The 25,318-nt window shown below is 42.1% G+C and overlaps 1 protein-coding gene across 3 annotated transcripts in view; it reads right to left on the reverse strand.

Annotated features, from left to right (window-relative positions):
- The window catches only part of RIC3 (RIC3 acetylcholine receptor chaperone), a 55,310-nt gene that overhangs the window by 15,103 nt on the left and 14,889 nt on the right, over window positions 1–25,318 (reverse strand). For all 3 annotated transcript variants that reach the window (XM_032641350.1, XM_032641353.1, XM_032641351.1), the window contains exons 2-4: window positions 11,324–11,550; window positions 10,048–10,123; window positions 8,073–8,166 (exon numbers count right to left, since the gene is read on the reverse strand). In XM_032641350.1, the coding sequence (XP_032497241.1) occupies window positions 8,073–8,166; window positions 10,048–10,123; window positions 11,324–11,550 (397 nt within the window). The remainder of the gene's footprint in view (window positions 1–8,072; window positions 8,167–10,047; window positions 10,124–11,323; window positions 11,551–25,318) is intronic.

A 25,318-nucleotide genomic window follows, 5' to 3' on the forward strand; every position in this document is an offset into this window, starting at 1 on the left:
TACAGGAGTGCTGACTCACCCTAACTACTCATGTATTCTACAATCCCTAATTCTTACTGTTACAACAGCTCACTCTGTGGGAGGCTTCTGGGGCAGCTAGGTCACCCCTAGCTAAGAGAGCCTATGTGATTATCACAACATCCTGCACACGTTACTTCTCTGGACTGGACTTGGTACATTCTGATTTTTACTGAAGGAAACAGTCTTAACTTTGTTTCCTAACTCATGGAAAATCGGAACCTTTAAACAAAAGGGGGATGGGTAGGCTAAAGAAGCAGAAACAGACAAGAGAAGCTTTCTTAGAGCATTCCAAACTAGAGTGTCTTCAGGGGTACTCAGTGTCCATATCATACATTAGGCAATTAATCGTGGTCCACCTTACATCTGATTTTATTGCAATGAAGACTTTCATGGATTTCTCATTGTCTCAACTTGGTTTGATACTCCTGGAGGGCAGTGATAAGCTCACAACAGGCACAGTGCCATGAACATTCTAAGTGCTCAATAAATGTGTTGGTTTGATTGGTCCCCATTTCTTCTACCTTCCTGAAATCTGGCTTCCACTCCTTCATTTTGCCAAAACTTGTGAAAATCAATGATCAGTGACCACTCTACGTTTTTTTTTTTTTTGCTGTGCAGCAAGTGGGATCTTAGTTCACCGACCAGGGATCGAACCCATACCCCCTGCAGTGGAAGCACAGAGTTGTAACCATTGGCCTGCCCAGGGAATTCCCCAATGACCACTTTAAAGTCCAAAAGTCTTTTTTCTCACATTTCATTCTTCTTGACTTTTCTGTACTATGGACCATCCTCTCCTTGAAATGTCCTCCTCCCTTGGCATGTGTGTTCCTCCCACTTACCTAACCATTCCTTGTATCTTTGATCCTGGCTCACTTTCCTACTCCCACATCCTAAAACATGGTTTTCCTGAAGGCTCAATCCTAGGACTCTTGTTTCTCCACTCCTACAGGCATGCCCTCAGGAAGCTGACCCAATTACACAGATTAAACCATCACCTCTACACAGACGATGCCTAATCTCTACCTCTAATCTTGATTTTACACACAAAGGCCAGTCTCCTAACTCCAGTTACCTCCTGGGCATTTCTACTTGGAGGCCTTGTCACTATAATAAAGTTAAACTTAAATTCACGCTTCAAAACCACGTCCTAGTTGGCCCAGGATCGTGAGCAGCTGCGAGAACAGGTAAGCTAGGTGAGGTTGGCTATGGCCGATTCCAAGATGCTAGAAAAATAAAACGTCAAGTTGGGAGATAACTCAGACTTTTGAATGCTACTGCTGTAAATCCAGAGGCATCATCAAGTTCTGAGTCCAAGAGTTTTTAAACACAGAGTGAAGAATGAAACAGTGTCTTCCAACACCATTCATGATGAGAACGGAAACCAGACCAGCAAAAGAATGCTGGCGACTGCCACACAGTAATTATATGCCTCAAGGATTTGGGGATCTCATCTTTCCCGCATGGCCCTTACCTCTTACTCCCAGCCAAGTGACTTCCGAACTTGTGTCCTCTGTTCTGACCTCAATACCCAAATTTCCTATTGTTGTTGCTTATCATACGTGGATGCTCTGATGGCACTTCAACCATATTCAAAGCTGAACTTATGATCCCTATTCCAAAGCCGTATCTTCATTCTTCTGTGTTTTTATTTTGGTTGATGCCATAATCTTCCTCTCAGTTTGGGCTGTAAGTCTCCAAATCATCCATCTCCTCTCCTTCATTTCTCTTATCTAGTCAGTTTTCCTTTGGAAAACCAATCCCTCTCCTGCTCACAGTGCAGAGGTTGAGGCCATCCATCCCCTCACTTCTTCTTCTAGAGTGGCCACGTGGCCCATGGCCTATCATCACACTCCACCCCCTTGGCTGCAGTGACTGATTCAGTGATATGTACAGTTGGGCCAACTATACTTTCTCCTAAAACTGGATCTTGAACACAGTGAAGCCTGAACTGAAAATTTTTCATGTTAATTCACCCCGGCAGCAGTCCTTGAAGAGACTGTCTATTTGCTCCTGCTCCTAAATCCCGACAGCTGCTCTGGTTCCCACTCTTCCTGAAACTTAGATCTTCAGCTGTTCTTTTGATACTGTAAGCAACCCCATACTCTTCCAATAAATTCGGCCGCACCCCCCAAAAAACAAATTTTTGCTACCCAGAGTTGTCTGCCTGCAACCAAGGAATCCTGATACAGCCTGTGATTCTCTTTTCCTCCCTGAAGTCCCCTTAATCTGCCCCCCACCTCTTTTCTTCTCTCACTGGCCTATGTATCACTTTTGCTAGACCCTTTTCAATGTCCTAGCATACAGCCACCCTAGACTAGAACCTTTTCAATATCCTAGCATACAGCCACCCTAGACTAGAACCTTTTCAATATCCTAGCATACAGCCACCCTAGACTAGAACCTTTTCAATGTCCTAGCATACAGCCACCCTAGACTAGACCCTTTTCAATATCCTAGCATACAGCCACCATAGACTAGAACCTTTTCAATGTCCTAGCATACAGCCACCCTAGACTAGAACCTTTTCAATATCCTAGCATACAGCCACCCTAGACTAGAACCTTTTCAATATCCTAGCATACAGCCACCCTAGACTAGAACCTTTTCAATGTCCTAGCATACAGCCACCCTAGACTAGACCCTTTTCAATATCCTAGCATACAGCCCCCATAGACTAGAACCTTTTCAATGTCCTAGCATACAGCCACCCTAGACTAGAACCTTTTCAATATCCTAGCATACAGCCACCCTAGACTAGAACCTTTTCAATATCCTAGCATACAGCCACCCTAGACTAGAACCTTTTCAATGTCCTAGCATACAGCCACCCTAGACTAGACCCTTTTCAATATCCTAGCATACAGCCACCATAGACTAGAACCTTTTCAATGTCCTTGCATACAGCCACCCTAGACTAGAACCTTTTCAATGTCCTAGCATACAGCCACCCTAGACTAGACCCTTTTCAATGTCCTAGCATATAGCCACCCTAGACTAGACCCTTTTCAATGTCCTAGCATACAGCCACCCTAGACATGAGTTATTTTTCTAAAGCACAGCAGATTATGCCATTTCTTTTCAAAAGCCGCCAGAGGCCCTCCACTGTAAAGACAATAAATGCCAACTTCTCAGCCTACCGTCCAGGGCCTTCCAGTCTGCCCCCAGTTTACTTTTCTAGTTCTTCCTCCCATGAGTTACCTCCCTAACCATTTACCACAGCCATGGTGTACCCTACTCCCGTTACTTCGAACTACTTGCTATTCCAAAAAACGTGCCTGACCTCTCACCTTGTTTGCTGCTTGTGCCACCCTCTCCCTCTGGAACATTCTTCCCCTAACTCTGCCAGAGGGAATCCTTCCATCCTGTAAGGCTTATTTAAATTCTCTCTTTTTCTTGAGACCTTCTGTGGTAGGCAGAATAATGTCTCCTCACCACCCCCCAAATATGTCCACATCCTAGTCCCTGGAACCTATAATGATGTTACCTTATACATAAGGGGACTTCAGGTTGCAAATGGAATAAAGGTCGCAGATCAGCTTGCCTTAAAAAAGATTATCCTGGATTATCTGGGAGGACACAATGTATTTATGAGGGTCCTTAAAAGTAGAAGGGGGAGGCAGAAGAGGCCAAAGTAATAATGTAACGTACGAAAGTCTCAACCCACTGTTGCTGGCTTTGAAAGTGGAGGAAAGGGTCCATGAGCCAAGGAATTGTGGGCAGCTTCTAAAATCTGAAAAAGGCAAGGAAACAGATTTCACCCTGGAGCCTCCAGAAGGGAACGCAGTCTGGCAAACACCTTGATTTTAGCTCAGTGTAGGACTTCTAACATAGAGACCTATAAGATAACAACGTGTATTGTTTTAAGACATCAAGTTCGGGATAATTTGTTATAGCAGCCACAGAAAACTAATACACGTTCCCAGAGCACACTTTTTCTCTCTGAGATGCAGTTCCTTAAAGAGAAAATAATTGCTACTGACAACCATAGAGGGCTGTGCAGAACAAATCAAAATAGGTACCAATGATATTCTTATTATTGCTGAAAATGCCTGCTTTAAACTACTTTCTTTACATCTACCTCATTCATTCTTTCAACATGTACAGACACTGTCGATGTGCCAGCACTAGGTACGAAATTTGAACAATGAGCCAGCTCTAGGAATGCAAGTTTGAACAATGAAAATTCCCTGTCCTCAATAAGGTTACAGGGCATTAGGGAAGACAGAAAAGTTAACAGAAGATAAGGAAGTAATACGATGCTTACGTTATCCAGCAAACAGAGGTGGCCAAGGGAGGATATGGGAGGAACACCTAACCAAGTTGTGGGTTCAGGGAAAGACTCTCAGAGGAAAATGATGTCTAAGCTGAGACCTCTAAGACAAGCAAGAGTTAAAGTAAGTGTGTGTGGGGAGGCGGTCGGGGGCAACATCCAAGCAAAGGAAAAAAGTATATGCAAAATCCTAGAAGCGAAAGTGCCCAGGTACTTCAGAGGAACAGCAAGCAGTGTAGCTGGACCACAGACAGAGAGAGAGAGTAACGGAGAAAGGTAAAGCAATTGAGGTATGCAGAGCCACGTCACCTAGGACCATGTAAGTCATGTTAAAGATTCTACTCTTTATCAAGAGCAACAGGGACCTATTGAAGGATTAAAACAAAAGACGTAATCCACTGGTTTGGAAAGCAGAAAGTGAATGGAAAGGAGGCAAATTAGAGGAAAAGAAACCACATGAGACAGTTCTGACCTATGTCAAAAATAAAGGCATACTCTACTCACTCACTTACTCATTCTTCCATTTCAATTAATACTTTTCTAAAGCCTACTACTGGCTTGTGCTAGGCTCTGGGAATCAGAAGGAGAATCCCTGCCCTAGTAGAGTTTAGAGTGTTTTACAGGGAGACAGACTTATTAATTAGGAAGAAATGACAAGACATGGTGATTCATGAGATATGGGAAGTGAAGGAAAAGGTGAATCAAAGATGACATCTAATTTCTGCTTTGGGCAACTAAGTAGATGGAGGAGCCATTTGCTGAGATGGGGAACATTAAAGGTAGAATAGGTTCATCTGGGGGTAGATGATGAGTTCCACTTTGGATGTCCATTCACTCAGGGGACATTTACTGTTTGATGAGGATAAGAGTAGCTATCTATCTATGAGACATGGTCAGTAGGACCCTGAATATAGAGGTCAGCAAATGAAGAGAAGGATCTCAACAGGGAATGGCCATGATTTACTCTTCTATCATGGTAATAAGTACAGATACTTGCATCAAAAGTGAATATCTACTCTTTTCCAATGGTATTTACTTAGCACCTACTATGTGAACACAGTGAACAAAAGAGACTAAGCCTGTCCTCAGACTTTACACCCCCACAACACCTGCCAGAAATCTGTGGCCCCACATAATGCTCAACATGCCTGCCAAGGCGTTTGCTGCCCGAGGCTGTACCCTCATTTCTCCTCTTGGGCCATTCCATGCTTCTAGGTAAATAATTACAGTGGGACATGCTGCTCCAGGAAGGAACTTGCACTGATCACAAGGACAAAAATGAGGACACCTCGATTCGGATTCCTAGATCCTTTCCTTAGTCTTTGTGTCCTTGGGCTAGAGAGTCTGCTTAATGTCAGACATAACATGGCACAATACCAACCTTCCAGGAGGCTTAATTATTTAAAAATGTGTGCAGACTTATATCGCTCACAGGTGAAAGCTGTCTGAAAAGTTTTGTTAGATAGTATTAAAAACCTTTCCCATATCTTGATTCTTACATAAGCATTAAGATGAAGTATCAGAAAGAGCATATTTTGGGAATTTTAAGCAAAATCTTACAGTTACGGAGTGATATTATATAAAAGGACTTAGAAGGCTGCAAATGAACATGGCTTCTTTGTCTTAAATCCTCTCCTTGACCTCCAGAAGCCTGACAATGTGATAAAATCTTATCTGGCAGAAAAAATACTGGGGTATTTTGGGCTCTTCTAATAATCCTAGAAGCACAGACCTGTAAAAGAACAAATGCCACAGAAACTAAGGTTAAAGGCTTTAAGTATAAAAAGGAAAAGAATGTAAAACATGCAGCTACCTAGCCCTTGCAGTTTTGAAGGTGGAAGTCCCATAGGGCCTACCTGTAAGGATAAAAGGTTTTAGATTAAGGAGTTTCAGAGAGAAGGTCACCCTCCTTATAGACTGGAAAATGAGACATCTGGGAAAGAGAGACACAAGCTATGCTCTCTTGAGGGGAAGGAGAGCTGCTCCTTGGTTCCTGAGAGGTACTGTGGAAAATATTTTACACAATCATTGCCATGCGGCAGTGGCCTCAGCATGTTCTCAAAGAGCCCATGCTCCAGCAACTTACTGGGAATATATAACCTGAGCTAGGACCCGCTGTCCCAGAAACAATGAGATGGCGCAGCTCCAGGGGCAGTGGCGGTCGTGGCACGCAACTCCTCTGCCTTCGCACATAAAACGTGGAGCAGCAACCCTAGCTGGCACAAGGAGGACAGACAGTAGTTAGGGGTCACAGTACTGCACCCCTGGCTTCGGCAGTGGACAAATGGTATGCGTGGTGGGGTCATCTGGTTTGAGCTAAGGGAGTCTGAATAGCAGTGAATAGTGAGAAAATATCTTCACATGGTTTCTCAGCCCAAAGCCCAGGGTTGGATCTCCCAGGTGGGAGGCCCTGCCCACAGATACTCACCTATAGTTTTCCTGACACTTAGGTGTGGCCTAGTGCTTCAAACAGACCAGGGCACAGATATTTTCTGAGGCACAAGGGTCTATAGAAGTCTGGTACTTCCCCACCCAGACTGTGAATGGTACAGGATAAGGGCAGAAAATGCCAGGAAAGTATAGCTGCACAAATTGGTTTAGTCACACTCATACAAAACAGTCAAACATTAGATAATGTATATAAAGCATTAGCTTGGAGCTTTGTTCTTAGTAAGTGCTCAATAATGACAAATAGTATTATCCACTCACAGAGATATACTCATGTATAGATATGTACACCTATCTCTACCACTGTGGAGAAGTCCAGATAGTCACTCTGCTTTCTGGACCAAAAGAAGGTCAACGGTCATGGGCCCAGATAGGCAAGGTTCACCCTCATAAATGTCATTTCAGCAGCAATGTAGACTTTGCAGGGAAAAGCCAAGCCAAGGGACTTCAATTCGAGGATGTTTACTCTTCTCCTACCTGGCCAAAGATGGGCAAGGCAGGAGCCAGGAAGCAGGGGAAACAGTATGGGGCACTGGTAGCACAAGGATGGCAAACAGAAGAGGCTAAGGTAGAGCAGTTTTCTGGGGCAAAGACTCCGCACTGAGCCCACGGGGCTATAGTAGGGACCTTTCAATACATCCTCCTGCATGGGATTTTGCCGCTCACCCCCAGTGCTTCCTCCATTCTTGTCAGAAGGCCTAGTGCGAACCGAATCCCTCTTTGTTCTCAATCTCACATTCTGGTTTCTCCTCCCTGGCCTTCCTACACCCACGTTTTCTTAGTTGATGCCCACTTCCATCAATGCCCTGAAGCCACCTTTTCAGATCCTCAGCCAGCCCTGTAGCAAGAGGAGTGTGTTTTCGCTGCAGAGCATCCTAAAGGGCTAGTTTGGCTCCTGACACCTACTTCACACGTCTAGTTCTGCTCTGGAATAGTCAACACAAAACAAACGTGTACTCTGATCGTACTTGCTCTCTTCTCTCATTTTGCCTCAAACAGAAACCACAATATTTAATAATCTGGTTTTACTTAAAATTCTGCCTTTTTTTAGACAGCTAGGATATTGTCTTCCTTAAAACCCAGTTATTTTAGCCTGTAGTATCTGCTCACAAATTTACTCACTCTCACGATAATGTTGCACACCACGGAACATATACTCTTGAAAATGAAACTGCTTGAAAGTGTGAAAATGGACATGTTCAGTGAAAAATAATATGTAAGTGACAAATATGATAACAACGAAAGCAAGGGGGCCAGAAATCAAAGAAAAACAAAATTTTGAATTGACTCTCTAAATGGGAAACAGTCTGATCTCTGTTATGCGAAAACGTACCTCTCACCATTAGGCCCCACTCTGTTGATTAGTTTTTCCATGGCTTCCTCTGTCTCCTTCAGTTTTTCTTGTAGTTGAACGAGCTCAAAATTGGCTGAAAAATAAGCGTCAATCTAAGAACCATCACGTACAACTCCCTAAGCCCTTTTCTGAAACATGGCTGGCTGTGATGCTCTACAATAATCCAGGCTGGTCCTGAGATTCAGCTAATCCAATCAGGACACAAAGGGTACTGAGGTCTAGACACCAAGATCTAAAGGATACACATTTAGAAAGTGATGAATAAATCACTCTCTCACACACAGAAATATAGCAGGACCAGCCAAAGAAAATACCTAGGAGTGAAAAACATAGCCCTACACAGTCAGCCAAGAAGGAATGAAGATAACTCCTTTCTAATTCAAATGATACTTGAGGATGAAGTACCAAATCTGGTAAAGGACTTCAGAAAAGGTGTTAAGACCCTGAAATGAACAATATTTCACCTGTCCCTAGGATCTGAAAACTTATATGGAAGATAACAGTATAAAAGTTACTCTTCTTCAACAGAAGAAGTCTTGAACTAGGGCTGAGACCTTCCTGCCCAAGGTTTTCTACTTCAGTCATCTGGGGTGAGTGGTATAACCCTATCTCCCAGAAGCAGCTTCCTCAACAAGGGTCAGACAGGACCACAACTACTGAAAGTAATGTTAAGACCCTAAAAGTAGAACATAAAAAATCAATCACTCAATCAGTACATGAAATGAACTTTAAGGTAATAGGAAAATAAAATGTTGCTCATTATGTAGATAATCTAGTTATTCTGTTTCACACCCGAGTATCATTGTACACAGATATATTTAGAGAGTCACTATAAAATGTCATATTTCAAAGGCTTTTTAGTACTTGTACAACAAATTCTTATGCATGCAATTAACATCTGTGCCACAAAAATGCTTAGGTTATTTTTATTTTCTGTATGATTCAAAATTGAAGCGTAAGAAGTTGATATAATTGCTACTACATTATCTTTCTGTTTTAAATGCATCATGTGACAGGATACAGAATTTGCTACTCTTTAGTTCACAAGTCTTTAAAAACAATTTCATGATGCATTTACAATCACTTTCGGTATGACACTATTTCAATTAAGAATACAAAAATTCAAAAAAAAAAAAAGAATACAGCAGGGATCACAGTCATTTTGCTGATGTCTTTCTTTTAAAAAACTCCAATGTGGCTTCAGTATCCACAAGATAGTTTGGCCTTCAACAACACAGCTTACTGTGTTGCCTACTCTTACTGCCTACTCTTCATGCCTTCTTTCCCACAGCTGCCCTCTGTCAGACTGAGTCTTACTCAAGCACCCTATCAAATAGGCCCTCCTTCATACACAGCTAGGTGCGATTTCCCAGAAGGCTTTCGCCAAGTCCCTTCCTTCTAGGTAGTAAATTTTCACAAGTTATTTTTCCCTGACATCCATCCTAGACTATAAATTCTCAGAGGGAAGAGCCATGCCATACATATTTCATTTTTCCAGAGAGCACAGAATATTCTAATTGGTCGGTAAATATTGGATGGTCATGTTTCAAGAGTCAGAAGTGTTAAACTCTGTCCCTAGATCTAAGAACTGACTCTGACAATGACTTGATCTCACTGCCTCAGTTTTCCTCTATGTGAAATAAAGAAATTTGCTATCAATATTCTGAAGTCTAGAGATGAGAAGTAACCCATTCCGAGTGTAAAATATTAATCTGCTAATATATAAAAAAGGGAACTGGTGGCTGTGTACTTTTTATAAGTATCTTTCCCTCAAAAGCCCAACATCAATATGGAAACTTGAGAATTCCCAGAGCTAAGGTAAAAATCGGCATCAGATTAATCTGGGGCAACTTTTGAGAAATGCTTTTAAGACATATCCACAGATTGTCCCTCTGGCTGTATTACAGCTGTCTGACTCAATGAAACTTATAAATATACTGAAAGGGGCACTTACTAATTTTCCTGTGGGTGCTTCCAGGTGTGGCAGTAGAGCACTTCCGATCCTCTGCAGTACTTTTCCCCTTTGAGAGCTGAGAATTGAAGGAGGTACAGTACATCAACAGCAGCTCAGAACCTCAAAGTCATGGAACCCCTCATATTAAATGGAAAAAAAAAGGTTGGGAGAAAATCAAATCAAATAGCAACATTAGAGAAACATCTCAAAAAAAAAAAAAAAAAAGCCAACAGAAGGTTTCCAAGTAAAAAATTATCAAGGTCAAGGCACAAGAAAAAAATCTCTTCACAACCCATCTGCCTTGCCCATGCTCATCCAAGACTCAACCTGGGCTGCCTGCAGAATTCCTAGGCGAGAACGAAGTCACCTCTTACTCTAGCTAGGAGGGCAGCCTCCTGTTTCTACTTACAGTGCCCGGGCCCAAGCCCATGGCTGGCCAAAGCCTGCCTGGAGGTAGAACTTAACTGGGAGTCTACTTTTGAAAGGACCCAAATCGGGCTTCCCTGGTGGCACAGTGGTTGAGAGTCCGCCTGCCGATGCAGGGTGGTCTGGGAAGATCCCACATGCTGCGGAGCAGCTAGGCCCGTGAGCCATGGCCGCTGAGCCTGCGCTCCGCAACGGGCGAGGCCACAACAGTGAGAGGCCTGCGTACCGCAAAAAAAAAAAATAAAATAAAAGGACCCAAATCGTATCTCCCCAGAGCTGGGAAATATCAGGCTTAGTTTCAGGACGTGGCAGTTCTGTTTCAGGAGAAATTACTACAACTGATGTTAAAAACAGCACCTCACGCTCCTGCGGGTGAAAGGAGGAAAAAGTGGTGTTGGTACAGTCATGATTTGGCCTCACAGTGGCAACCTCGAAATCATTATGCCAATCTTCATGATAAAGTTCTTCTTGGAACACCTTTATGCCTTTACAGTTTGCAAAAATGCCCAATCAAGAAAAAGTTGGGGCAGGGTCGGGGGAGGGTAGGCTTTGAACTTTATTGCTCAGTGGATCAGGAACTAGAAGATTCAGGTTCAAGTGTTGGTTCTGCATTTTTAGTTGTGAATTCTGGGGCAAATTGTTCAGGTTCTGAGTGAAGGCTTTCTCATCTGTAAAACTGAGATACGTGACAGCTATCCTAGGTACCTCATAAAGAGGAGGCAAGATTTAAAGAGATGATAGATTTGAAAAAGGGTTATGAACCATAAAGGGTTTTCATGCTGACAATGATTTTTATGATGATGATACTGGATTTTCACTGATGTAATACGATCAGGATGACTCCACTTACCTTAAATAAAATGTAGAGTATATACAAAAAAATCCCAAAACCGTAGATTGGAATAATCTGCCCCATCAGGCCTCTTCCACTACCTCCTCCTCCAGTGCCTCCACCTGGTCCTTTAGCCTTTGCAAAGGCCTCTGCAAGGTGAGACCTCTGGAAGCGAGCCCCAGAGGTCTGGCCATCTGAGGGTGCCTGGTGATGATGCATCATAGGCGGAAATCGACCCAACTTCCCTGAGAAAATAAGTTCATCAGTCTTTATTACTTCTACTATTTTCAATATGGCTATTAGGAAAACACCTCACGCACTGAGATACGTAACAGAAGTCAACTCAAACAAGTTCAAGAAAAAACGGGAACTTGATAAGGATATAGAGGCATCACAAGAGTATCACACATATAATAAATATGATGTGGCAATCTCTAGCTGTTCACCAAACCCATTTTCTCTTCCTTTTGGGTCCACAGGTGGATAACATTTTTCAGCTTCCCATACACTTAAATGTGGCCATGTGACTGAGTTCCAGACAAAGCAATGTGAATGACAGGTGCTAGTTCAAGGCCTGGCCTATACAACGCCCCACGTATTGAACTCCATGTTCACTTCCTTTCTGCAGGCTGGATGCTAACACCTACGGAGACATTGGAAGTCATGTGTTGAAAATGGCAGAGCTTCCATCAACCCGAGTTCCTGAGTAACTGTGGCACAGAGCCGTCCGCTGCCACCACCTCACCAACTTAGAACCATCTGGACCTGTTTATGTGAGTGAGAAATAAACTTCTGTTGTGCTAGGGCCATTGTACACTTTGGAGTTTATCTGTTAGAGTAGTCAGCCATCCCTAACTAATACACATAAGGAAATGCAATCTGATCTCAGAAGAGAACACAATCAGAAACTGGAAAGCCATCAGGATACCAGACAGCTACTCTCACATTCTACTTCAATCGTTCTCCCTCTCTGTGGGGCCAGAGGGCTTTTTTCTCTGCTCCTCTGTGCCTATCTTCCTCATTCTCATTTCTCCGCCAGCATTTCTCTAGCTTCTCTGTGAACATAAAGGAAGATGTTCACCCCCAAACCCCTCAATCTGCATGTCCTTCAAGGGGCCAGCAGAGACTGGTCATAATTCCAAATTCCCTGCATACCTTCTCAGCTTGGGTAGGTATGCAGCACTTTTTAATCAGCTGTAGCTGAGCAGACAGGGTTCATGTAGTACAAACAGGGTCACAGGGGCTCAGTCCTGTGAGTGGAAGTGCAGGGCTTAGAGAAAGGAGCGTGCATCAGTTTTCTCACATTTTTTTCCTCCATCAGGGGCAGCCAAACATTAACAGCGTCAAGCCTCCTCCAAGTCACAGGTGAGAAAGAAAGGAAAGACTTCTCTTCAAAAGGCCATGTAAACAGGCTTGTGTGGATAATCCACTGACAGAAAACACTAAGGAGCAGAGAGACCTCCCGACTCAGGCTCTAAAAATACAAACTACACAGTAAAAACTGTTGGATTTGACTTCGATAAAATTATGGATTCCTGTTCAATAAAGAATACCATAACGGGGTTAAGATAGATGACAGGCAAGGAAAAGCTTCTGCAATGTCTAAAATTGACAACGGATTAAATCTCTAGCATAGACGAGGAATTCCTACAATTTGATATGAACATCAGAGGAAACCCAATAGAAAAATGGCCAAAAGATATGAGTAGGAAACTCACAGAAAGAGAAGTTCAAATGGTTAACAAGTACGTAAAGAGATGATCAAAATAAAACCAACAAGAAAAATGCTAATTAAAACAATGAGCTAGCACTTATACCTATAAGAAGGGCAAAAATTAGAATGGCGGGTAATAGTAGGTACTGTCAAAGATGTGGGGAGGCAAGAACTCTCATGCATTATGGGTAAGAGTGTAAACGGAAACAGCTAATCTGCTAAGTGATCTGGCTGCACTGAGTGACATTAAAGCTACGCCCTATTATCCAGTGACCCTATACTGGTGGGTAAATTCCAGAGAAATTCTCAAATAAGGCTGTCTGTATCCGAATTCAAACTATAGACTCTATAGACCTGTGTGAGAATGTTCACTGTGATGATGATGTAGCAGGGAGCCTGAAGTAACTTTGATCTCTGTAACTGTTAGAATGTAGAATCAAAATGGAGTAGATACAAATATGAAATTCCACGTAGCTTTTAGAAAACACTTCAGATATACCTACAGCAATATGAACATATCTTAAAAAGCACAGCATTGAGAAAAATAAGCAAATACCACATGTAAGCTAAAGACACACTATAATGACACTACATATCTTTCAAGCAAATATGTAGGTATAAGGACATAAAACAAACACATTAGAGTGGGTGCACATGAACGGAGAAAGGAATGGGCATGTGGAGTGAAGGTAAAGCGTTAAAAAGAAAGTAACGAAATAATAAAGCAACCTTGCACTGGTGATGTTAATCAGGGGCTATGAATTGAGGACTATCTTCAAGTCAAGTCTCTGCTCCTGAGGTGAGAGAGATGGTGGGTGGGCAGGCAAGGAGTGAGACAGGCAGCCACTGGGCCTGGGGGCTGCCCTCTGCCTGTATCCTCTCTCGGCCGGGCTCCACCCCAACAATCCTTTTTTCCCTCTTGATACTGACTTCGGGTGACACGGAAGTTAGAAGAAATGCTTCTTTTTAAGAGGAGGCCAGCAACAGAAGCACAACTTCAGACGGCAGAAGCAACCTTATTCCGGGTACTGGTGACTATTTTGCTACTAAACTGGCAAGGATCTTAATATCTTAAATGGTCCTAGCTTTAAGGCTATAATGTACGTTGAACAAATGCCTAGCCAGCATCTAAGAAGCTAACGTTTCCCTTGAGAGAATCTGACACATCAGGTGGTTACTGCTCAATAAACTAGATTTAATATCTGTAGTGACACGTTGCTGAACTTCATTTAACTGAGAACTGAGAAGGCATAAAACAAAATATAAAAAATTAAAACCAAATAATGGCACAAAAGGCATTATTGTGCATTTCTAAAACTGAAAAATGATGATGCTAAACATCACACATCTGCCCCCAAAACTTTTATAGATCTGTCAGCCAAGAAGATTTACTGGACCACTATTATGTTCAGGACTCTGTGCTGTAGGTAGGAAAGGAAGAGAACCATAAATGAAACGGAAACAATGGTTCCCACGTGAAACAATGCTTTTAAAAAGTAGTATATCCAAAACAAACAGCAAAAAAGGAACAGGGTACTATGGATCTTATTACTAGACAAACTAAATGTCTAAGTATTGAAAGAATGCAAAAAAAAAAAAAAAGGGAGAGGAATCAGATGGGATCAATCATTGAAGGGAGTGAGATTCAGAATAGAAGAGAAGCAAAGGCACACTAGGAGAAAAGAGGACTGTGTGCAATGAGAAAAAGATGAGAACAAAGAAATAAGAACAAAGAATAAATAAGGTTAACTACCAAATCCAATAAGGGAAGTAACAAGAGATAAGGAGAGGAAATTAGCGGTGGGTTAAATGTTAACTTGTGTCATATAAATTTAATACTGTGGATCTAGGATCAGGGAAATGATTTAATCAGAAGGGTGTCTGAGGAGGATTATTCCAGCAGTTGAGTAAGGACCTAAAAGAGAGAAACTAGGGTCTGGGAAATCAGCCAGAAGACAGCTATAGCTATAGAAAGGAAAGGATGGGTCCAAGGGCTTTTACCATGTAATGATCAGCAACATTTAATAATGAATGGGGAGTGGGGGGTTGGAAAACTCGAAGGTTGGTTTAAGATACTAAGAGAAGACAATGAGGAAAACTGGGAGGGCTTATGGTTAGGGGAAGACTGAACACCTATTTTTCACATGTTAAATTCTAGGCGTTGTTGGCATATTCAGAGGAAATTTTTATCAGACTGTAGTTAGGCTTGAGAAGAAACTCTGAGCTACCTAAATGACAAAGCTAATTAAAATTGCATGAACAGTTCCCATACCCCAAAAAATGGAGGGATATGTGTACTTATGTGCAAAAATAGGAAGAAAAGAAAACTGCGCTGGTCAAAGAAGACCAGAAGCAAACCAGTATCATAAAAGTCAAAGGAGGATAGACTTTAAAGCCACTGAGAAATCTAGAACAAACTGATAAAAGACTAATGGCTATCCCTGTTTTTAGACACAATGTATTCTTGGGAAAAGGATGGCCATCATATGTAATCTTGACTGTCCACCTATTTGGACAATAACAGAAACCAATGTACTACAAAGCATCATAGAATCTTCAGAGTCAGAAGGAGCCTTAAAAGTCATCCAGCCTCTCAACAAATGCTATGGGGACAAGACATTCACGCGCAAAAGAATGAAGTTAGACCCCTACCTCACACCATATTAAATTTCTAAAAACTAACTGAAAATAGATTGGAGACCTAAATTTAAGAGCCAAAACCATAAAAGTCTTAGAAAAATGATAAACATAAATCCTACAAAAAAACCCCCAAAACATAAATCCTTGTGACCTTAGATTAGGCACTGTTTTCTTAGATAGGACACCAAAAGCACAAGCAACCAAAGGAAAAATAAGTGGACTTCATCAAATTTTAAAACTTTTGTGCTGCAAAGACACCATCAAGAAAGTGAAGACAATCCACTGAATGAAAAAAATATCATATATCTGATAAAGGTTGAATATCCAAAATATATAAAGAACTCTTACCACTCAACAAAAAGACAATCCAATTAAAAATGAACAAAATATCTTAATAGACATTTTTCCAAAGAAGATATATAATGGCCAACATGCACATGAAAAGATGTTCAACATCACTAGCAATCAAAGAAATGTAAATTAAACCCACAATGAGATAGAACTTTACACCCACAGGATGCTATAATCAAAAAGACATAATCGATGGGCCATCCCTGGTGGCGCAGTGGTTAAGAATCCACCTGCCAATGCAGGGGACACGAGTTCAAGCCCTTGCCCGGGAAGATCCCACATGCCGCAGAGCAACTACGCCCATGAGCCACAACTACTGAGCCCGCGTGCCACAACTACTGAAGCCCAAGTGCCTAGAGACCATGCTCCGCAACAAGAGAAGTCACCAAAAAGAGAAGCCCGCGCACTGCAACAAAGAGTAGCCCCCCCCTTGCCACAACTAGAGAAAGCCCGTGTGCAGCAATGAAGACCCAACACAGCCAAAAAATTAATTAATTAAAAAAAAAAGACATAATCTAAAGTGTTGGTGAGGATGTGGAGAAAATGGAACTACTGTACTCTGCTGGTGGGAATGTAAAATAGTGCAGTTGCTTTGAAAAACAGTCTGGCAGTTCCTCAAAGAGGTAAACAAAGTTTCCATATGACCCAGCAATTCTGCCCTTAGGTATATACCCAAGAAGAATATGTTCACACAAAAACTTATGTACAAAAAAGATCTTACTGTGATTTATGTCAAAGAGTGTTCTTCCTATGTTTTCCTGTAAGAGTTTTATAGTGTTCGGTCTTACATTTAGGTCTTTTTTTTTTTTTTCTTGCCGTACGCGGGCCTCTCACTGTTGTGGCCTCTCCTGTTGCGGAGCACAGGCTCTGGACGCGCAGGCTCAGCGGCCATGGCTCACGTGCCCAGCGGCTCCGCGGCATGTGGGATCTTCCCGGACCGGGGCACGAACCCGTGTGCCCTGCATCGGCAGGCGGACTCTCAACCACTGCGCCACCAGGGAAGCCCCCTATGTTTAGGTCTTTAATCCATTTTAAGTTTTTGTGTATGGTGTTTTATATATATATACACGCATGTATGTGGAATCTAGAAAAATGGTACAGATGACCTATTTACGGGGCAGGAATAGAGATGCAGATATAGGGAACAGACGTGTGGACATGGTGGGGGTTGGGGAGGGAGGGTGGGATGAACTGGGAGACTGGGATTGACGTCTGTGCATTGCCATGTGTGAAACAGATAGCTAGTGGGAACCTGCGGTATAGCGCAGGGAGCTCTCAGCTCGGTGCTCTGTGGTGATCTAGATGGATGCGATGGGGGGGGGGGTGGGAGAGAGGTCCAAGAGGGAGGGGATATATGTATACATACAGCTGATTCACTTTGTTATACAGCAGTAAGTAACACAACATTGTAAAGCAACTATACCCCAATTAAAAAAAAAAAAACTTGTACAAATGTTTAAAGCAGCATTATTCATAATGGCCAGATGTTCATCAGCTGACAAATAAAAATGTGCTGTATCCATACAATGGAACAGTATTTGGCCATAAGAGAGGAAGGAAGTGCAGACACATGCTACAGTATGGATGAACTTCGAAATCATAATCCTAAGTGAAGAAAAGCCAGTCATGCAAGACTCCATATTATATGATTCCATTAATATGAAGTGTTCAGAACAGGCAAGTCCATAGAGACGGAGAGTAGCTCTGTGGTTGCTTGCTGGGGGGAGGGAGGGAGGGTGGAGAGGGGGCAGAGGAGAGCGACTGCTAATGGGTATGGGTTTTTTTTTCTTGAGGGGTGACGATTCTGATGATGGCTGTACAACTTGGTGACTATATTAAAAGCCACTGACTGTGCACTTTAAACAGGTAAATTGCACGATATGTTATTTATCTCTCAATAAATTGGAAATTTTTTAGAAGAGTCATCTAGTGGTGGTCTTGACTCTGCTGAATACCATCAAACAGGAAACTCAGTATCTCTCCCCACAGGAAGCCCATGCCACGTCTGTACAGCTCTGATTGTTAGAACTGTCTTCTTTATATTGAGTTAAGGGGTGAGCAATGGGAGTAAGAAAGGAGTGTGATATAGGGTTTCAAAAAGCAATACTAAATGAATGGTGATGTGGCAAGAAGTAGAGAAACATTAAAGTTGATTTTAAAAAAGAGATTATTGATAAAGAGATTGGAGACTAGAATCAAAGAAGCACTGAAATAGTAGAGAATCCTACTTTCAAAGGTAGGAGGGGGAACTGAGAGCAATGGAAGAGACAGGCTAGATGGTAAAAATATGTTTTCTATCCTAGGAGAAATCTGTGCATTTTATATTCAATGTAATAGTCCACATATTTACTACTGAACACTTAACAACATGCCAGGTACTGTGTCAGACACTGAGATTAAAATGATAAATAGACCAATTCCTGTATTTAAAGAGTTTATGAATAAGAAGTATAGTTACAACATGGTAACTGTACTGTAACCATCAAATCCAATGGCTTTTACTCAGCTCTCACTCTTAAGACTCCTCTACTACACAAGAAAGAGATTACCACAAGCCTTTCAATGAATATTGGATTAATCTGAACAAATTCTTGTCAAACTTTCCTGCCTTAATATCTGTGGCACATCACTCTCCTGATTTCTTCTTTCCCCACTGACTAGTCCTTCAACCTATTTCTTCCCATCTCTTTTACTGGTTCTTCTTTAATCCTCTCTCCCCAACGTTTTGTTTCAACCTTTGTTCTTTCCTTATTCTTCTTCCTTTGGTAAACTCATTCATTCTCAAGGCATACACTGTAATGTCCAAAATGTATAGCTCTAGTTCTGACCTTTCCTCTAAGCTCTTATCTCTAAATCCCATTAATATATATGTCCTTTTGTGTGTCTATCAACTCAAACCTAAAAGTGAAACTAATTTTCACCTTCCAAAACCTGCTCTCCTCCTGTATTTCTTCTTTGTAGAGTCACTCTCTCAGACCTTTAGGCTTCAGACCTATAACCTCCTGCCACCTGTGACCAAGGGTACACTTGAGATGGCAGGCTAGGGTCAGAATGCTGAATTTGGAACAGATTTTTCTCTTCACAAAGTTAACTGTTCTCAATAGGGAGCAACCTCACCTCTTGGATCTTGGTATCACCATGTTTCTTAGAACTGAACAGCCCAGAATGCCTAAAAAGTCAATGGCTAGCGAACACCTGGAGATGTCTAGCTGAAATGATTTTTTAAGAAAAAAATTTTAAAGAAAATACTCCAAGGGTACAAAAAACTACAGATGATAATACATGAGCACCTGTATACCTACCTACCACACAGATATAACTGGAGCCCCTTATGTCTCTTCCTCCCACCCTCACTGAAATAGCCACAACTCCGAATTTGGTTATTATTAGAATATGTGCTTTTAGACTTTACTATGTAAGTATACATCCATGAACAATATACAATATTGACTGAGTATTTTAAAACTTTATATTATGAATGGATGGTGGTGATGGTTGTATACCAGTGTGAATGTACTTAATGCCTCTGAACTGTATATCTAATGGTTGAAATGATAAATGTTATATTTTAACCACAATTTTAAAAAACCTTTATATTACAGTATCACACTGTACTGATGTTTCTGCAACTTCCTTTTTGCCTTTTTCTGGCAAAATGTATACAGTTAATACATGCAACTCTAGTTCATCCACTCAAACTGCTATATAACATCTCCTTGTATATCTATATCACAATTTTTCACTATTACAAATGTTCTACTTTATAGCTACATTACAAAAAGGATTTCTGGGGTTTTAACTGAAGTATAGTTGGTTTACAATGTCACGTTAGTTTCAGGTGTACAGCACAGTGACTCAGTTTTTTTTTTTTTTTTGGCTGCGTTGGGTCTTTGTTGCTGCGTGCAGCAGCTACTCTGTTGTGGTGCGCAGGCTTCTCACTGCGGTGGTTTCTCTTGTTGCAGAGCATGGGCTCTAGGCACACGGGCTTCAGCAGTTGTGGCTCGTGAGCTCAGTAGTTGTGGCTTGTGGGCTCTAGAGCACAGGCTCAGTAGTTGTGGCACACAGGCTTAGTTGCTCTGCGGCATGTGGGATCTTCCTGGACCAGGGCTCAAACCCGTGTCCCCTGTACTGGTAGGCGGATTCTTGTTTTTTTTTTTGCGGTACGCGGGCCTCTCACTGATGTGGCCTCTCCCGTCGCGGAGCACAGGCTCCGGACGTGCAGGCTCAGCGGCCGTGGCTCACGGGCCCAGCCCCTCCGCGGCACGTGGGATCCTCCCGGACCGGGGCACGAACCCACGCCCCCTGCATCGGCAGGCGGACTCTCAACCACTGTGCCACCAGGGAAGCCCTGGTAGGCGGATTCTTAACCACTGCACCCAGGCGAAGTCCTGAGTGATTCAGTTTTATATGTATACATACATACATACACACACACATATACACACACACTTTTTCAGATTCTTTGCCCTTAGAGGTTATTACAAAATATTGAGTATAGGTCTCTGTGCTACACAGTAGGTCCTTGTTGGTTAATCTGTTTTCCATATAGTAGCGTGTATATGTTAATCCCATACATATGGTAATATATACACAATGAAATATTACTCAGCCATAAAAAAGAATAAAATAATGCCATCTGCAGCAACATGGACAGCCCTAGAGATTAGCATACTAAGTGAAGTAAGCTAGACAGAGAAAGACAAATATCACAGGATATCACTTATACGTAGAATTTTAAAAAAAGATACAAATGAACTTATTTACAAAACAGAAACTCACAGACATAGAAAAATTTATGGTTACCAAAGGGGAAAGCGGGGAGGGGTGGGATAAATTAGGAGGTTGGGATTTGTGAGTTTGTTTTTTAATTGCTTTAAGACAAACAACTAAAGAGATCAGAACATTAAAGACATTAGAACATTAAAACTGCAGACCTTCCAAAATAGAAAACAGCTGTGTTCCCTATCTCTACATGTACTTAAGTATTCTATTAAATGGACTTGACTAAATCCCAATTGTTTATTGAAAGCTTTCCCCATATTTAGGTTTATTTAATTATTAAAATTTCACTTAGCAAATCATTTAAGCTTGACTAAAAACTTAATGGATTTTACAGAGTGCAGTTCTGCTTTCCCTTGTTAATAACCATCCCTATTGCTAAAAACAAAAACAGAAACTCTAGCACTGTTAACAAAAGAGCTTTCTGAGAGCAACATTAAACCATTTGCAGCATTTCATTCTTAGGGCAAATAAATCAATAAAGAACTAGATTACCACAGAACAAGAAAGGTCTTAATGTAGCCAGTCCTTTAAGATACGAAAGCGTCTCCCTAAATACTGAGGAAGTTCTTGAGGTCATATTTAATTCAGTATTACTTAAAGTGGAGGCTCCGACAACAGCTGACTGTTTCTTCCTCACCAGTCTCCTCCAAGGGCCCATCTTATCACATTCCCCTCCTACCTAACTCTACTTTGCTGACCACTGCTTTAATGTTTTCTGCTTGTCTAATCAGATTTTTTCTTCATCTTTTACCAACCTCCCCACTCCCAATTCACCCTACATATTATTATTATTATTTTTTTGCAGTACATGGGCCTCTCACTGTTGTGGCCTCTCCCATTGCGGAGCACAGGACTCTCAACCGCTGCGCCACCAGGGAAGCCCTCTACATATTATTAAAAGAGATATTTGTGTGTCTAAGTTGCTTAGCACGGGGCCTAGTCCATATATTCAACACATGTTAACTATTACTGTTTGTTACCAGAGTAATCTTCCTAAAGCATAATTCTAACTGGTCTTGCCATTCCTTTGATCAAAAGCTTTCAATGGTTCCCATAATGACAAGAGACTGCATCACACAGGAGACAGCAGAGGGAAGTATCAATAAAGTAAGTACCACCTTTTCAGTCAGAGTTATTAAGATCCTCGCTGTGTGTCCAACTATTTAAGTGGAGGTTAAATTAACCTTACTAGAGCTCATTTTCATCATCTATAAAATGGCTATCATGAGACCTACTTCTCAGGGTTGTTACAAGGGTTACAGATTAAATAACATATACAAAGCTCCCAGCACACACAGTAGGTATTTAGCAAATTTTGATTTTTTCCCTCCCTACAAAGTGAACTCCTAAACAACTGAATTCCATAATCTAGCCCAAAAGTACCTCTTCATGCTTCTTTCTCATTACATACTCCTGATTCAGCCAAACTAGACTTCTCACCATGCTTTGAGCCTGCCTTGTGATTTCTTACCTCTCAGCCTTTGCTTACTCCAATGGTTTTGCTTTTCCCTCCAACTCCACATATCTAAATCCAGCCTATCCTAAGCCCAGGCCAAATACTGCCCTTGTCCCTGAAGCATTTTCTCTTATCATCCCCATTGCTTAGAATACACTGTCTGAACCTCTTTAATTGCACTTATCACACCAGGCCTTATTCAAGAGTTCTATTTATGTGTCTTACATCCTCTATTTGAATGGATTGGAACAGAAACGGGTAACATCTTCCACTAAGTACCATTTCTACCCAATTTTAGCTAGTGCTGATTAAAACCTACAAATCATACCTGAGAATAAGAAAAGCAGCCTCTGATACCCAGGAGCTGGTCTGGTGTTGCTATGAGCTAGCCTGGCACTCACAGTTAGGTCTTGGTGTTCTCCTCTTACACATAAGCAATTTCAGACATGAACATCAGACAAGACCATTCTGTGACCATGATGGATCAAGACAAAAATAAGAACATTGTGTAATCTGTCTGAGCACACACAAAACATGAACACTGCCCAAACCAAAAAAATATCAAATAGCCCCTATTCCTGGATGATAAGTGACTGCTGCTTCTTTGCCAATTATAGCTATAGCTTTTCTTTAGACTGCTCTCTCTTGACATAAACTCTACTAAGATACCCAGTCATAGAATGTGCCCCACTTTCTGACAGCACCCGATCCACAGCAAAGCCCGACATCCTTAAACCTTCCTCAAAATCACCTAACATGGGGGCTTCCCTGGTGGCGCAGTGGTTGAGGGTCTGCCTGCCGATGCAGGGGACACGGGTTCGTGCCCTGGACCGGGAGGATCCCACGTGCCGCGGAGCGGCTGGGCCCGTGAGCCGTGGCCGCTGGGCCTGCGCGTCCGGAGCCTGTGCTCCGCAACGGGAGAGGCCACAGCAGTGAGAGGCCCGCGTACAGCAAAACAAACAAACAAACAAAAAAAAACACCTAACACAAGCCTAAATCCTATAGTAAGCCTTTTCTAACACTCTTGCTGATGCTGCGTGCTTCCTCATGGTGTGCATCCTCCTTTGCTGCAACAAGCAATAAACCCAAGTTATTCAACTGTAGGTGCATCCCTGGTGCTCTGTGGCTGAAGGACAAACTATGAACTTCTTTAATAGAAGCCTAGTATTTTCTTTACGCTTACAGGGCATGCTCTGGGTCTTGCAATGCTATACACTTTGTTGAACTGATCTGAATGACTTACACTAGGCCTGTGGGCCTTGCTGTAATCTGAAGACCCAGCCCAGTCACTCTCAGACCTAAAAATAGTTTTTTACTTCATTATCCTGAGTGTTTTCAATTTCACAGTTTTGAGAACAGAAAATGGCAGTCAGACTGATCGAGGTGCCCCACACCCTCCCACCTCTGAGTTTCTGAAATTGAAAATGTGTCTAATTTACATTCATTCACAGACTCTCAAATTGTCTCTGCTCCTCTTGGCACACTTCCAGAGTAGATGTCTGATGTTTCATTAAGAGAAAAGGTAAAGGACCAATCCATTTGTCTCAGGCACCCACATACCAACACATAAAGAGCTAATTTAAGGTAACAAAGAATTACGTATATGTGTGTGTTACCTATGCACGTATAAGTATGTATACACACATATACACATATATGTGTGTATGTATTTTCACATCTTGCAGAGCTTCAGACTCAGTGAGCAGGACTCACTTGAGGAGAATATGGTGACAAAAGGAGTCTGAACTATTCCAGAGGAACAGGGTTACTGGGGAGGGGCTGGTAAGGAACCCTGTTTACAGGCATTCAAAGTGAGACGCTCAATGGAAAACACAGGTGGGCAGGGTCAGCAGGAGAGATGCCAAACGTAACATTACGGTAGGAGTCCCCTAGGCCCCAGCCAACGGAGATGGAAGGTAGGACTCTCTTGAAGCCAATTCTAGCATAGAAGCAGCACACTGTCACCTTGGAGGGCTTCAGCTACTCTGGAACCTGTTCAAAGTCCCAGTCAGCTAACCAGGAACAACTGACAAGTTCCTGACCTACTATGCTGACATCTTCACGTTCCACAGGTACATAAGGTGAGTCAGGGAATGGTTACTCTGGCCAAAGAAGAAACCTGTTGGTGAAATCAAATGAGAACCATAGGAGAAAGAGATCACGCCATCTTAGAATTTGTGGCAAAAAGGTAGGGGGTGTGTGGCACAGGCTCTAAGAAGGCAGAATTAAGAAGTCCTGAGAACAGAGACACGTGGTTCCATTTCATGAGACTCTAAGAAGAAAGCTCTTAAAATGCATTTTTGCTTGGGCATTTAAAAAATTCTTAAGCAGGTGGGGAAGGCAGAGGAATAGATGTACTGGTAGCTATTCTAAAAGAACAGACAAAAAATGAACAGAAGAGCACATCAGCAATCAGCATGAAAGAGTAGCGAGACTTGGAAGAACCACATGAGGAGGCCAAGGTCCAAAACAAATTAAGGTTTACAAAAAGGCTAGCAAGGGCTTCCCTGGTGGCGCAGTGGTTGAGAGTCCGCCTGCCGATGCAGGGGACACGGGTCTGTGCCCCGGTCCGGGAGGATCCCACATGCCGCGGAGCGGCTGGGCCTGTAAGCCATGGCCGCTGGGCCTGTGCGTCCGGAGCCTGTGCTCCACAACGGGAGGGGCCATGGCAGTGAGAGGCCTGTGTACTGCAAAAAAAAAAAAAAAAAAAGGCGAGCAAAAGCAAAAAGGGTATTTTTATAGTGAAAAGGCAATTTGCTTGATGATAAAATGTAATGCTGAGAAAGCAGAATTTCTCAACCTCTATTTTGCTTCCATATTCTCTATCAAAGGGTATTAATTTGGGGTTAAATGGGACAGAATTAACAATCCTAGAGGGAAAAAAAGTCCCAGATGGGTGAGGAGGATAAGATCAAGTCTGTTTACTAACTTCTACCAGGAAAACTGGTAAAACTTGCACATAAGGTCACTGAACTAAAGAAAATTTTAAGAAATTATATTGATAAAAAGAGAAATCTTGAACGAATGGAGACAGATAATTATTGTTCCAGTTTGCAAAAAGCAAAAGGTG

Source organism: Phocoena sinus, chromosome 8 (assembly GCF_008692025.1).
Source record: "Phocoena sinus isolate mPhoSin1 chromosome 8, mPhoSin1.pri, whole genome shotgun sequence".
NCBI lineage: Eukaryota > Metazoa > Chordata > Mammalia > Artiodactyla > Phocoenidae > Phocoena > Phocoena sinus.